The sequence below is a fragment of the Astatotilapia calliptera genome, chromosome 11 (genome assembly GCF_900246225.1).
Source record: "Astatotilapia calliptera chromosome 11, fAstCal1.2, whole genome shotgun sequence".
Taxonomy (NCBI): Eukaryota; Metazoa; Chordata; class Actinopteri; order Cichliformes; family Cichlidae; genus Astatotilapia; species Astatotilapia calliptera.
Genome location: NC_039312.1, coordinates 8,339,071 through 8,354,968, shown reverse-complemented (window position 1 = coordinate 8,354,968; position 15,898 = coordinate 8,339,071). Strand labels below are relative to the sequence as shown.

Here is a 15,898-nt window from a genome sequence, read left to right as displayed (position 1 = left end):
ACCAAACTTGGTCCTCTGCCACCATCACTGTCCCAGATTCCAAAGGGCAGATGTCCTTTGCCCATGTTTACCTACATAATATTAGGCAGGTGGCTCTTCTGTTATGGCTCACAAGTGTAATAATATTGGATCCATGAGCCACAGTATTGCGTTAATTTTTTTAAGGCAGTAAATAAAAACAAATTGAATTCAAGGAGCGTTGGATAAGCGACTATAATAATAAATGACTATATTATTATTATAATTGTCTTTTTCATTAAAAATAAAAAGGGTGGCGCACCATGCTATTGAGTATTCACTGATCTATTTAAATCCACTTCTATACTATTGACGCAATGAATCCAAAAACCCTGGCGACCCGACCCGCTCGGATTATGTATGAAGTAGACGTGGCACACATGAAGGTATCTGCCTTACTGATTATATTGTAGTATTTTCCTTTTTATAATAGCTGCTCCGGGCCAGTGATCATCAGCCCATCTCTTACACTGAATTACACCATCCCTGATCGCTCCAAGATATGAGCAGACAGTGGTTTGAGTCTATTGGTATGCCTTCTCTTTACATACTCGCCACATATATATGTGCACACAGACAGTAGCATGAGCAATTATATGTGCTGTACATACAAGAGAGGAGGTACCAAAACAATGAATTTCAGGTTGCAACAGTTTTTCCTCTGTATATTGCTTTATGATGGCATTCAGTTTGAGATAAAGGCTGAACAAGAAGGAAAAATAACCTGAGCATTCTCCTTCTTGGGTTTTTCTGTGCCACGATTATTTTTTTCTTTTTTAATATTCATACATTCCACGGCATAAAGACGAGCATACAAGTCTCACATTTGTGCATAGTATTTAAAATACAGTGAGGCACAATGAGGCCACAGAAGTATGGGCACATTAAGAGATTATGGAATAAAAGAGAGGGAATGAGAGAAATTCACTGCATTGGCTCCACGGAGAGCTGATGGATTTCAGTGTACTAACAGCTGAGAGGGTCATCACAGCAGCATTTGTTTTGACAGAGATAAAACAGCTTTGCAACACTTCCCTTCATTAAATGTCTTCTCCTGTGATTGTATTTACATCATGGCTTCTTATCAGCAAAATAGCACTTAAGCTCTATTAAGTTATTTCACTGGGTTTGGTCTACCACCGCCCTCGCTCGCCTTCATCCACAGTCTCCCTCTCTGTCTCAATGCTGCTCTTTCTCTCTGTCTCTCTCCCCTCTTTACTTTTTGTGGTGCATAGACTTAAAAAAATACTCTTTTATTGTGCTGTGTTGACAGTTTGCAGCCAACATTATGACTCGTTAATGTTAGACATAGTGAAGGACATGTCTGGCATTAGTTATGCAATAAAGAGTCTGTGTCAGCAGTGGACTGAGGGGATGTTGTGCTGGCTGTGCGCTATCCACTGACTGAACATATTTTGGCTTCAGCATGAAATGAATGAAACAATTAGTTAAACACTTTACCTCCCTGCTGCCAAAATTTCTGGTGAGTCATAATTTGTCCAAGAGAAAAAATGATAGGCTTAATTTTGGCTTTGGAGGGTAGAGTTTCAAGCTAATACCAGCATGCTTGATCAGAAGCTGTACCCACAGGCTCTATGGGTCTATTACGTGGACATAAATACCTGCTAATTAGTACTAAGGCCTGAGAGCAGACTTCTTGGATGGTCTGTTAGTACAACCAGCCATACAGCAAGCCATATTATCTGGCAGATAGCTGCACTGAAAATGCTAGAGGAGGCAGCACACAATGTCTAACTTCATGACTCCATTTAGCACAAGTGAACCCTAACAGACAACTGCTGGCTACAGGAACTCACATGACCTCTTATCCCCACACTGGTGTTGTTCCTACAACCTCATAATAATGATGTTCATCCAGGATCAGCATTGCAGTTGACTACTGTCTGAGTATTCAGTTAGCATTAGCTAAGAAGTAAGCTAAACACAAGTAACCAAAATGTGGCTAACGGACAAACCTAGCTTGGTGGTATATTTGTTGGATAAGGAAAACATTTTAAAATGCCTACTATTTGTTCCGGAAGAGAGGTTTATATAAACAAAAGCATTTTATATATCTATAGATAGATTATTATGATGATGCAGGAACAACACCAACACCAAGACATCAGATACGCCACCAGTGGATCAACCTGTGAGTCAAAGTGGCCATGCTCTTATCTTTAGGCCCTTTTGAAGTGTAAAAGGGTGAATACATTTTAAGAGGTGAATTAGCTGAAGTGACTCATTCTGTTTTTAGCTTAGGGGTCTTATTCTTAGGTGTATTGACTCTCTCTTGGAGCAAGTCACCACTTCAGTTCTTGGCACTGCCACTCTGGGTTGATTTCTCTGCTCTGGGACACATAAGTATCTTTGACAGTGCCACAAATGTTGTTGCTTTTTTTATTTTGTTTTTAGTTTTAATTCTGGACATTTCTCTCACCCAGAACAAACCAAAGGAATACATTTGACACTGTGTGATTGATGGCTACAACTGAGTGTGAATGCACCCCAAGACATGATGGATGAATAAAGCATTTTTTGGTGGGGGGAAGATTTCCTGTGGTTGAGTGCTGCCACAGCTGAATGGCCGCAGATGAAACGCTGCTCTGTGTGGCTCCGGTTCCTACAGAGATTCAGGCTAACTGTAGGCCAGACTGAGAGTTGTTTTAAGGGTGAGAAAACTCATTGACATTCTCAGGCAAGACTTGGCACCGCAGTGTACGGCTTTCATGTGCGTGCGTCTATTAGTGTATTCACAAATGTGTGTTTGCAGTATGGGGCAGCAGTTGCCGTAGCAACGCAAAGTGTGTTTGAGTGGATAAATGGGTTGGCGGGCGGGAGACGGGAGGGGGGTGTTGACAATTTGACAGCCAAAAAATAATCTACAAATGATAAAAGTATGAATGGACTACACAACACACACGCGCACACGCACACACACACGCACACACACACACGCACAGTTTTACACTTTTCCGATCTTGATTTATTGCTAATCTTTTAAAAGTGGTTCGAGGTCTTCTTGGCCTGTACTTCTTTGTGCTTTAACTGCAAATTTTTTTTTGTTTGTTTTTTGTTTTTTTTTTTACATGTGCACGAAGCAAAAATGATTTGTATCTATAGCTCTGTGTCAGATGTTTGTGTATATGTGTGCGTATGTGTGTCTGTCTGCCGGTGATATGTATTTCAGGCCAAGAAGACAAATGGTGCTTTAGAGCTTGTGGCAGTTATCTTGCATGTGAGCCACCAGGATGTGTGTGAATGCTAGTGTGTCTCTATGTGTATTACAGTGAGAGAGAGAGAGGGTGTGTGCAATAGCAGATGCTCTCTCTGGTCTTGCAGACATGCTTCAATGCTGCTGCCATCTGGTTGGCTGAGTAGAGCTGAACGCACGATGGTGGTCGCTGTGAAATCACTGGCTGATGGGAAGGCTCAAGGCTTAAATCCACTTAAGACAGATAGCAAAGACAGAGAGAGGTAGAGGGGACATTGCAGAGGGGGGGGTCATGGGTCGTTGTGCCTTTGTCCACTTTAAAGTGCAGATGGAGAGAGTGGTGCGCTGAGAGAGTGCCGAGGGGCGATCATGCGTTGACAGGAGGAGGATGGCAGGAAGGAAAGCTAAAGGAAAAATTGAAGAGGCTGTGGCAGCTTAAATTTTGTGAAACACTTTGAATTTGTTATAAGGGGTGCTGAATTTATCCTTTTCAAAGTATGTGACTGACCTGCATTACTTTAATTGATTTAATTTAAGTACTGGATTATTTACAGTTCTTTAAATTTACAATTTACAAAGACCGGACATGTAAGACGAAACCTCAGTCACATGGTTACTCTACTCTACTCACAGTCAGTGAGTTCTTTGTAATGACCATTTGCAAGAAGACGCTGCTCATAATAATATAACTGTATAAGGAATTGAGATAAAAAAAAATACAGCTTTTATTCCAGTAACTCAATCAAGAAATTGATAAAGTAAATAATGATCAAATATAGATATGTTGACCTTTAATCAGAATCAGGATACTAATCTCCCAGAGAGAAACTGCTTTAGACATTAATTTGGGTCTAAAAAATAATTATAATGACATCAACAAGAATATATTTTTGTTAACTTTGGAAACTCCCTCCAGAGCCACAGAAGACATTTTAGAGCAGTTTCCACTAGTTGAATACTGCCCCTGGTGATGACTAATCTCAACTGTGTAAAGCAGCTGGAGAGCCCCTTTAACAGTTCCCAAGGTTAGACAAACTCGTTGCAATATAAACTGTAAAGTTATTGCCCAAATTATGGATTATGTATATCCATCTCAGTTGCATCAGTTACAGTCTCTACACTTTCCTCAGTTGATATTAAACTAAAGTGATCTTTAAATAAAATTTGTATCTTTATTTACCCCTTAAGGAGAAATGAAATGTATTCCATCACTAGTACACCTGCAGACACATTGTATCTAAATGAGTGCTACAGTGCAGAAATGATACTGAGACAATGACAGGAGATTTGAGAGTAGCAGCAGTGACTGGTGCTCTTTAGAAGAGGTTATCTTTGGCCATACAGGCTGGCCTGTCTGTCTCCATCACATCAAACCATGAAAGCCTTGCCAGTGAAGCTGAGCCACAGAGGCCTGGGAACCACTGTCATTCCTTTAAACCGTGCCTTTCATCCCTCTGTTTCTCTTTTCACGTCTATAAAAAAAGATTTTGACAGTCTCTAGACTTGCTTCAGTGTTTTCTCTCTTCCTGTCCTGACCTTCAAATCAGTCATTGTTTCACGAAACCTGTTATCTCTCCTCCTGTTTTGTTTGTATTCTTTCACTTTGCTTTTCTGCTTCTAAACCTTCTGATCAGTTTTCTCTAACTTCTGTTCTCTTTTTTTCTGCTACCTCCATTTTCTTTTTGTTTGTAGTGTGTCAAGCTTAGCTGATCTAAGCTGTCTTTCTCTGTAGCCTGCATGTTAAGATTGTGAATGTTTTTGAGTTAATTCAATACTTGTGGCATTTGTGGCAGTTTTTCCCTAAAAATCTGATTGGCTTTACCAAAATTATTTAAACTGTAAGTATGACACAGATAAACAGTTTGGGCTATTTCAGCTCTGACAGAAGGAAGTTGAGTAACCAACAACAAATATACTTTTTTTTTCTTTTCTTTTTTCTTTCAAGTAAACTGAGCATATTAGGACTTCAGGCTCTTGGTCAGACACATTTAATGGAGAACATGTTTTTTGTTGTTGTGTATTTTTTTTGGCCCTCTGCATGTTAGATTTCATATTTTGGGTAAATAGAGCACAGGAATGACATTCAGCAAAGGTCTGGGGCCAGAGGTTGATTTGGGGTTTTGGCTATTAAGGCATTTTAGTCCATGCGGTGTGAGCCTAACTGCAGAAATCATGAAAATTTAGAGGCTAGCCAATTTAACAGTTCATCAAGAACGTAATATGCCGATAAATGATTAGTGTAAAACAAATATCTCTTCCTGGTGTGTATCTTTGCTGACCAAGCAGGGTGTTTTCTTTGAAAAGGCTGGCAGTGTCCCTCTGAAGTTTTAAAGGTCAACCTTTGCTGTGCTGTGATACTTTTTGGCAGGAGAAAAAGCAGTGTTATGATCCATGCCTTTGTCTTTAAAATGTTACATTATGTCTTTTTGATGTTAATCTTTTTTTACTTCTTAAAGGTTGAAACCTTTGTTCTCCTGTTTGTGGTGCCCGTATGATAAAATTTGTTCACTTTACACATCCAACTTCCTCCCTGAATTGGTTTAGTGGAAGATGGATATGGACGGATAGCCTGCCTTCAGGTGCAATATGTCTGCAAGCCGCTTTGCAACCCACATCAACCCTGTTTTAGGGCTTGTCTGTTCTTTGGGTGTTATACTTTTGACATCTGTACATATATACAAATTAAGGTGGGGGTGGTCCCACAACATGACTGCAGATAAGTAGCTTTTTTTGACTGTAGTAATCCTGACTGAAATTGCATCCTTTCCACTGTTAATATTACGAGGAAGATCTCCAAAACCACATTATACTCCTTGTGAGGCATCAAAACAATTCAGCCAAATGACCCTTCAAAGCTGCTTGTCTGCTTGAAAGTGTTGCTCAACCAGGCATTAGAGATGTGCCTGGTTGAGCCTTTCACAGACCAGCAACATAAGTAAGCTCTGCCCTCGCTGTGTTCCATCATAAACACACATGATCAAGACAGTTTATTCAGCAGGGAGAAGCAACACAAACACAAAGTTTGCCTGCCTAAACCATCTTTTAAACATGAATTCTGGGCATTGTTGGGCGACTCGAGGTGGGACATCACGCGAAAGTTGCCTTTTCTTATATACAGACATCTTCTTACTGCTTTGGTTTAAATAAGGGAGCTACCTCAGTAGAGCTTGCAGGAGACTGTATACATGAATACCACTTGCTCCTTGCAGATTAACTGGACCATTACCACCACTGTTCTTACATGGGTGCATTCAGGCCTCAAAAGGACTTTGTATTAGAGAGCTGGCAGATTAAAGACCATTTAATGTGTGCGTAAGCTCTGCCGGGTAATGTCTAAAGAATGTTAGTGCAGCAGTGCATGTGTATCTTTAGTGAGCTGAGCTGATAAAGAGACTTTAACAAATGTTTCAATGTTATTAGTTCTACGTTTCAAGTGTCAGTGAATCTTTCTGTTACACTCTTTTCACAGAGATGCTTCACAGTCACAAGTCTTTTCATCCTGATGAGTCACCAGAGCAGCTCTTTGTGTTCTTTGCCATTTCCTGGTTCTTGTTGTTCACAGTGTATATTTACAGCAACATACTCATTATTGTCTCTGTTCTCCCCTAGGCTCTCGCATCTTACCGAGCCTACCTCTTGACGGCACGCATTCCTGCCAAGGTAAGAGCAGTTGAGAATAGTATTCTTTACTAAATGAAGAGTGTAGGATTGTGTTAGAAAAGTACTTTTAGGGTTCATTTTTTCCATTTAAATAAATCATATTAAACTGTTGAAATCACTTCAGAAGTTTTGGAACTTCTTGGAAAGTTTTCTGGAAACGGTTTCTGGGATTTTCCTTGCTAACTGGCTTCATTCTCCTCTTTCACTACGTGTTTGTTGCGAGAGAAAAACACAAACTTAAAAAAATGTATATTAACATTTTTCTGGTTAATTTCAGAATATGAAGACTGAACCAAAAGGTTCATGACCATAAAACCAAAACAACAAGCTGCTCATTGTCTGAATAATGATCAGTGTGTTGCAACTCTTTTATTACACACAGTAGCACTGTTTTCTCTTCATTATTAATGTTGTAATGCTTGTTGCAGGCAGCAGTGTGTGATATTTCCTTACAGCAGAGTTAGCAATTCTGTTTCAGCCATCATTTGCTCTCACTGGTGATACAGGGAGCAGTTTTGGATTTAAATAGATACTTTTAAGTTTGTGTACCTGAAGCAGTTCTAAAGCTTGCTGGCAAATCCTTTTATACAGTGGTGCGATAATGCAGTGCAGATGGTAACTGTCACCAGCACTGAAATATCCCTCATCATCTTTACAAGCACAGTCACCACTACCACATAAAAACCAGCAGTGCAATAACACAACACAGATGTTCATGCAAAACTGCTGTTACCATCACTACATGTATTATCAAGGTTAACAGCAGACTTGTGCTGCTGTTTTTGCACAATAAAAGTTGTTTAAAATAGTTTTGTCCAATCCTGCATCTGTAATATTCTGATAAAGAAAAAAAATAAGCAGAATGTATTACAGGAGTGTGAAGTGGGTGAGCCAGTGGCCAAGGGTTTACTGGCTTTTCTGGCCATCAAGTACACATGACACACACAGACCCACAAGGTGGATACAGTACCATCCATGCTGTTGCGGCTGCTAATGCTAATGAAACAAAAAAAGTGATTAAGCACGTTTTCAGTGTCAGCAGTTTTCAGCAGTAGTAGTGACTCATTGTCAAAAATAGCCTCTAGCCTGACCACATGCATAACCAAAGCTTGGAGTCATAAACCCAAACAGGGATGTGACTGTATATAGAAAACACCTACAAAATCTGGACTCGCCTGACAGGACAGGAAAGCTTTAACAGTATTTCTCTCAAGTCGCAATATTGCATACCATCTTATTTTAAAATAAAAAGCTGCCTGCTCTCCAGTGAATAAGGTGCCCTGGAGACAGTGCAGTTGGTTGATTGACTGAACACAGAAAACATCATAGTTTACTCTTTCACATAACATCATTTTCCACTTTGGAAAAGTTTCTAGTGTTATGAGCCACAAGTTTAAAGTCTGTTTATTTAGCTGGTTCTGCATCTGTTTTTTATCTGTCTGCTGTCTTTTGACCAGAGGGATTAGACACCTGCTTTATAAAGAGCCGCCCCCATATCTCATCCTGCATTCGGATCTTTTTCCACCTTTTTTTTCTTGTTTTGGCTTAAACACTTCTTCTGTTGGGAGACAGTTCTCTCTCTTGTAGTGAAACCAATCTTTCTTTGGTTAGCCAGATCACAGCCACAGATCACCTTTCCTCCCCTATTTCTTTTCTCACTCTTATCCTGCCAATCTTTTTCAATAATCCATTAGTTCATCCGTTTCTCTTACGCTGACACCTCTGTTTCCGTCCCCCACTCACTACAATGCCAAAGGTCAATGGGATAACTAGTATCTTGTCTTCAGTGGATTGACTTTATTTTAAATGAATTTATATTACATTAAGCTGACAGGCAGAAGATTTTTTTTTAATTTATTTTTTTAAGGAAAAATTACAGTTTTGTGATTAATTTTGTGATTGACTAATTTTTGCATCAAAAATTCTTTATTTCTATTATTATTATTGTTAATAGTAGTAGTATTAGTATTATTCATTCACTAGTGCCAACTAATGCACTAATGTTATGGGTGGTTTCTTGGCGCCTGTTATTAAAACTAGAAAAAGAGAAAAAGTAAAAGATTGTTACCATATTTCTCCTAAATGTACTTTTCTAATGTAAAGTCTGTTTCACAGCCAAGATCAATCAATCCTAAATAAAGTTTAGCTTCTCCTCACTCTGGATCCTCAGTACTCACCTTCTGTTGAAAGCTGTTTTTTTTTTTTTTTAATAATACAACAGATGATTTTGTATTATTTTATGGTAAAAGGTAAATGCATGGATTCTTGTATAGTTATGCATAAAAAGTGGTAATGCTTTAAAACCCTATAGGAGCACAAACTGTACGATGGGGATTTCATGCGTATTGTTTTCCTGAAAGCAGCCCGAGGCCTTAATGTTGAAGTGTTTTTAGTGTATAAAAGTAAAACCTCAGTTAAACATTAGACTGTATATTTCTCCTCTTAGTTATAGCTGAAATCCCCCTCTAGCTCTCTCATGTGCTTGTCAGTGGTTTTCTGTGTGTGTGCACGCTGCTTCGATTGATGCTTTGGCTCCTCTTGAGAAGCTCCAGGGCCTCGCTGTCTGCCAGTGTCTTCCTAAAAGCATGCACACATGCTCACACACACATTCATTCAGATCTTCCTTCTTGCCTTTTGTCTCTGTTTATTTTTGTAGCCTCACCTGTATGCTCTTCAGCTCGGTTGTCTTTTGTTTGATGTCAGAACTAATGGAGTTTATGTAATAAAAGGTCACACTGAGCATACCTTTGATATACAAAACATAGTCAGTGTCCATTATCTCATTAAAACCTGAAATACAAATGGTCAGCAGCATCCTCAATATTAACAGTTATAATAAATACCTTTCAGATAAACTTAGGTACAGTGTGACCCGTTAGACTGACAGACGGGCAGTGAACGAATGAGTGAATGATGCAATTACTCAGGCATTTGGTTCCATACACCTCCCAGCATGGAGCTGGCCGTCGCCAATGGCTGAAGCCCAGATTTCATCACCACACTGATTTAAGTCCTTTCAGATTACAGCCACACCTTTTTACAGGCTGAAATAAATAAACTGATTGACCTATTTTACATTATGGATACATATTGTAGCAAACAACACTTTGCAGTAACAAATGAGCATCAAAATTAGTGTAAGATTAATTTAGTGTCTTACAGTTGGTAGCCTTCTACCCTGTTAAAACTTACCAAACCTCCCTATATAACAATAACAGCTACTGGAGTCTGTTGCTTTGTTTTATTTGAGAAACATGTCATTAGCTGAGCTGATTTCTTCTGCTGTATTTATGTCAGTTATGCTAATTTCTTCTTTAAAAGTCAGTTCACATCAAAGTAAGCGCTGAATATAAATTGGGGGGCGGGGTGTTTTTACACAGCACCTTGAGTGAGAGAGTTGCTATTGTGTGTTTATTGTGGATTTAGTAACCACAAGCACTACGAAACCAAATGCGCGCGCGCACACACACACACTGCATACTGTAGTCAGACAGTAGACAGACAGTCTGCTTATCCTCTCCCTCCTCTCATCTCTGAGCCAAGCCTCAGGAACACAGCGCCCACCTGGAATAGTCTGGCCCTGCTCTCTGGCCTACCCTCAGGCACTGTATGTGTTTGTGTGAAAGCAAGCAGCAGAGGAAAACTGCACTCGGTATGAAGCAGAAGGCATTTGTATGCACAGGTTTTCAATCTCATTTAAAAGAATCTGTTTCTGTCCTTTTAAGGCCTGTGAAGGCAAGTCGCTCTGAGTTGCTCTCTTGAAGCAGAAATAAAACATTCAGATGCAAGACTGCTCTAGGTTTCTCTAGCCCTAATGTTTTGATAGACTGTCTTTTGAATGATGATTCAGTATATTTTGTGTTCTGTTTAAGCTGCAAGAGAGCCATACTCATTTCAAACAGTTTAAAAAGTACATTTGAAATTGTGCAAAGCAGGGAAAAGCCACAAGAAGTTGAACAGTATGTGTCATATGTAGTTGTTTTATTTTACTTCCAGTGGACTTGACTGAAAACTGAGATGCAAGTATTTGTGATGAAAAACATGTAACACCAAATATGACTTTAAAACAAGTTCGTCTGTGTGAGTCGGTGTTGGAAGATTAAATTACTGCAACCTGACTTATTAACTGTGACACAGACACTTTTAAGCAGGACTCATTAGATTAGAGTTAGCGCATTACACCAATTTATTCCTAATATTCTTCTTCTCTCTTTTCTTTTTTGGTTGTTATAATTGTTCTTCTTAATACCAACCAGCATATTCTTCAACAGTATGGTAACACTAGACTGTAATAACTTGTAGTTCAGCACGATCTGCACTAAAGCTAAACCAATGGATTTCAGAGCCCGATATTGCCCGATATCAGGTATATGGTAATCCATTGGTGTTTGTATTTATAACGATGATAATTAAAAATGTATAAAGTGAAATAGGGAATGGCAAAACAAGCTTGACGATGTTTGAGTGTTAAAGTTGCATAGTTTATCCAGAGAAGGGTGTCTTGCAAATCCCTTTTTGGCAGCACACATATTTGGAAATCCACAAGCCCAACACCCAGCTGATCCGAGCAGCGTCAGACAGGGTGTGGGTTTAAAAAAACAACTATCTTAGTGAAGTTTAGATAAAAATGTTTATGCTTGTGTGTCTGGAAGAAAAAATATATTGGCTGATATATAGGATTATTCTCTATTTAAAAAAAAAAAAAAAAATCTGTATTGTTTACGAACGATGACGATACAGATATTTAAAAATCTTGTATCTGCGGTATCTGTGTCGCTGTCACTTCTCATTAGTACAAGGTCATGCCATTGGATGATATTAAAATTTTAATGGGACATCTGTTCTCTTCTTTTAGGTGGAACACTCCTTTAATTATCTGGAGATCCAGGGAATTGCTTGCAACAAGCCAACGCAGGTACAGAAAAATATGAAAGAAAAAAGCTTCACACTACAGTCATTCTCATGTTAAGAGTAAGAACAAAGTTGAAGCTGTCCAGCTATTCCTTTAAATTGTGTTTCCATTTTGTGTTGTTGTTAAAGTGCATCATCTGTGTTATATCTGTAACCTGTCCAGATGCTGTTTAAAGCATTACGATTAAAAAAATGAAGCATTGAATAGTCAGTGAGACAATAGGCACATAAACACACATGCCTAAACTTTTATATGTCAGGTTTTAATATTGTTTTGTTTCTGTGTGTGCTCATGATGTTTTAATCATCAGCATATATTGTACTAATACACTAAATCTGGTGAAAAGACTTTTTATCCTATTTAGGGACACTTCAGCAGGATGAAAAAATAAAATAGACAAATCTAAAACTATGGCAGGAAAACGTCTTAAATGCTGGTATGATCTGTAGAAACTCATTAATTCACGGCTAACCAGAACGGAACATCTGTGCCAAGCTGCCAGTCAGCAGGATTTATCCATAAAATATGATAATCCAGCACTAACCACCCTGTTCCTGGAGCTGAACCTCTGTCCCACTCGTCTGAGAGATGTCAGTCCTCTTAATATCTTGACCGATGGTCTCCCATGTATCAGCAAAGATTATGTAAATTTTGGCCGGTAGAAGAGGCTCTGATCTGCATTTGCATAATTGTAGTGAATGCTGAAATGGTCAGCCAGTCTTGGTTAATACTATTAAATCATTACATGCAGAGATGTGGGATAGAACTGTTGTTACGTAGATAGATGGGTTTTTACATTTTTTTCACTTTAATTATTTTCAGTAGATTCCAGGGAGGTGTTTAAAAAAAAAAAAAAGTCAAATATGGATTAAAATGAACAGAATAAGACACATGCATGCAAAAACACACAATACATCAATCTTGAATCCTAACATTAACTGATTATCAGTCAGTTATATCTGATTAAACCAGACCGAAGGAGAAAGTAAAAATGCGTCGGTCCCTTAACTAAATGGGTGCACTTGTGATTGACTTGCAGTGAAGGTGGAATCATTAATTGTTGTGATAACTAATTAAGATTATGTCCGTTAAGCTGTCCATAGAATATGAGCGCGGCTCATTTTCGTTGAAGTTGCCCTCCACAGACGAGGTAAATGAGGTGGTGGCTCACATAGGAAACTGTATGCAGAGGATATGTCCAGGTCTGCCCCCTAGGTGAGTTCAGTGTGTGCGTGTGTGTGTGTGTGTGTGTGTGTGTGTGTGTGTGTGTGTGCGTGTGTGTGTGTGTAAAATGTACAGTATTCACCTGTCTCGTCAGTATGGCTGTGTATTGCAGTGCAGATGTGAGTGTCTTTCATAGATTTGTTGAACAGGAAGCAAAAATGGAAATGCAGAAATGAATATGGACGTAAACCATAAACTTCTATAACCTTTGAACAGTACAGTGTTTGAGCTCATCGTGAGGCTGACCATCATTAAATGTGATTGTATTTTATTTAACCCTTTAAAGCCCGAGCTACTGGCAGAAAATTCTATTTTATAGAAAATTGAGTATTTATTAAACTTTGTGACAAATAGAAAAAAATGTACATTTGCATATGAGTTTTAATTTGTATCAATTCTGCTACAACTGGGTGTGTGTGTGTATCAAATAAGATACAACAGGCATTAAAGGGTTAATACTGCCTTTTGTTATATTTTAAGCAGTTAGATGTTAGTTGTTGTTTTTTTTAATTTAAGATCACGTAGTTTATTTTTAAATTCCTGCTGTACCATGTAGTGCATAACAGCTGCCTCATCGCTTGCTTACAAGATGTCTGTAGAAAAGTAAGGCTTTGCAAAAGCAGTTCAGTATTGCTTGTTTCAAAAAGAATGAAACTCTTAGTTTGAAACTCTCACCAGCTGCAGTTTTCATAATATATTTTCATTTGACTTCTTTTCTCAGTAAAGTGATGAAGAAGCTTTGCATGGAGCCTCCAGACAGGCTCTCTTCTCTGCAGATTCTGTGGGAGAACAATAAACCTGCTGAACCTGGACCCTGTGGTATGAACCTGTGACTACTGCGTGCATCTGCACACAGTACTGTGCAAAACTCTTCAGCCACCCGTTATTTCTTTATATTTTACTTCCACGGAGCCAGACTTGCAGCCTGTCACAGAAACCCACATGTCTCTCCAGTTATTAAATCTATGAAAAATGCCAAAGATAACAGTTTTACAGTCATAAAACAGCATTTCTTGACCAACAAGGTGATTCTTAAAGAGCTAACTTGGTGTATGTCAGTAATGTGAGATCTAACAGTGTGCAGTGTGTCCTTAAAAACTGAGTAAACTTGAAAAGTGGAGGACAAAAGAAGTAGCAATGTAATTTCCTTAAGAAAAAAGGAAGATATCCCCCAAAAAAACTTAACACAGGATTTGACAGATTTATCTGGCTCTTTAGATGATCTATCTACTGTTCACTGAAGCCTCATCATCTCTTAGTGGAAGGTTGGATATCAAGAAGCCATTCTTAAGGAAGGAAAACTGTGAGAAAAAGCTGAGATATGCCAAATTGCACAAGAACTGGACTAAAAATCAGTGGCAACGGGTCTGTTTGAGTGATTTAGGGTTAAATCATCCTCAGTGTGTACACAGTAGGTCAGGAGAGAGGTACAAGAGAGTGTGTCTACAGGAATCTGTAAAACACGTTATGTTTGAATGTTTTGGGGATGCATTTCAACCAATGGTGTTGGAAATCTGGTCAAAAATTGTTGGAATCATGAACACAGAAATGTGTCATCCGATTTCTATCCATCATGTAATGCTATCTGGTAAGCATCTAAATGCCTTATATACTGTATTTCCATGAATGTTTTCACAGATTTCAATAAATCAATATCAATATATCTACATTACATTTTCTTAACAAAAGCAGGACATGAAGAATGGCTAAAGACTTTTCCAAACAGCTCTCTCTATATATTCTAAATGATGTGTTGCTGCTGTAGTAAGTTTACATGGTCTGTGCAGTGTTGCAAATAATCACGTTTCCAAAATCCTCCTTTCACATGTCTACTTTGTTCTGTTTTCTCTTTTCGTATTTGATGGTCTCCGTCTCTGTGTAGGTGGGTTTTCTCAGATGTACCGATGTGTTTGTGACTGGTTGGGGATGCCTTACAGAGAAGAGGTGCAGTGGGTAAGCATTGTTTATATTCTTTTGTGCAGTTGCACAGATCACATTGACAGATTCTTCTTCATCTAAGCCTCACCGCTGTAGGCTGGATCCATAAACATGCAACAACTTTTGATAAGGCCCAACAGCACTGACACATATATAGAGCCTTATTTCTTGACGCCTTCGTGCTCTTGCTCTTTTTCTCCTACATGAAACAAATCTTTTACTCTCCCAGTGCAATTGCTTTGTTTCTAGAGTCAAGATTAATTAATCGTTTTCTTTCCAGGATGTAGACACTATATATTTAACGCAAGACACCAGAGAACTTAATTTGCAGGACTTCAGTCATCTGGAGAACAGGTGAGTGCCGGCAAAGATCTTTAAATATTACCACCAGTGCAATTTAAAAACTACCATCAAAGTCATCACTGAGTCTGAGATGGTATTGATGAGAGAGATAAAAAAAGATTTTATGGCTGCTCTGACTTTTTCTCTTCTGCATTTGTCCTCCTCCTCCTCAGGGATCTGGTAGCTATAATAGCAGTCCTGGAGTTTAACCAGTGGTTCACCAAGGTCTCTACTAAGGATTACAAGCTGGTTAGTACTTCTCATATTTGAAAATCTGGCTAACACTATGCAAGCTAAAGTCTGAGCACTCCAAAGAAGATTTAATATTCAGTTCTTTGTTAACACTGTGTTAAGAGCTCTGTGGTCATGTCAGAAGATGTAGTTTGCTGAGAGAGTGCTGCTCATCACCAAGCATATTAACAAAGGTAGATCTTATAGCAGCGCTAGTCTCTTCCATTCTCATTCCTTTAGTTTGTATATGAATGTAGCTTATATCTTCATTGTGCTGGATAAAAGGTATGCGCTGTTAGTGTTTTCCCACAGAACCAGATTTAATCCTATCCCAGGTGTAAGTAGGTAAGAAAGCCGCC

At 38.8% G+C, this 15,898-nt stretch overlaps 1 protein-coding gene across 1 annotated transcript in view; it reads left to right on the top strand.

The window, feature by feature from the left end:
- The first annotated feature begins 335 nt into the window (after positions 1 to 335).
- The window catches only part of LOC113032052 (F-actin-uncapping protein LRRC16A-like), a 61,816-nt gene continuing 46,253 nt past the window's right edge, over positions 336 to 15,898 (top strand). The window contains exons 1-8 of the mRNA XM_026184698.1: positions 336 to 404; positions 6,842 to 6,892; positions 11,748 to 11,807; positions 12,898 to 13,019; positions 13,750 to 13,847; positions 14,911 to 14,981; positions 15,247 to 15,320; positions 15,482 to 15,557. Coding sequence (XP_026040483.1) covers positions 336 to 404; positions 6,842 to 6,892; positions 11,748 to 11,807; positions 12,898 to 13,019; positions 13,750 to 13,847; positions 14,911 to 14,981; positions 15,247 to 15,320; positions 15,482 to 15,557 — 621 coding nt within the window. The remainder of the gene's footprint in view (positions 405 to 6,841; positions 6,893 to 11,747; positions 11,808 to 12,897; positions 13,020 to 13,749; positions 13,848 to 14,910; positions 14,982 to 15,246; positions 15,321 to 15,481; positions 15,558 to 15,898) is intronic.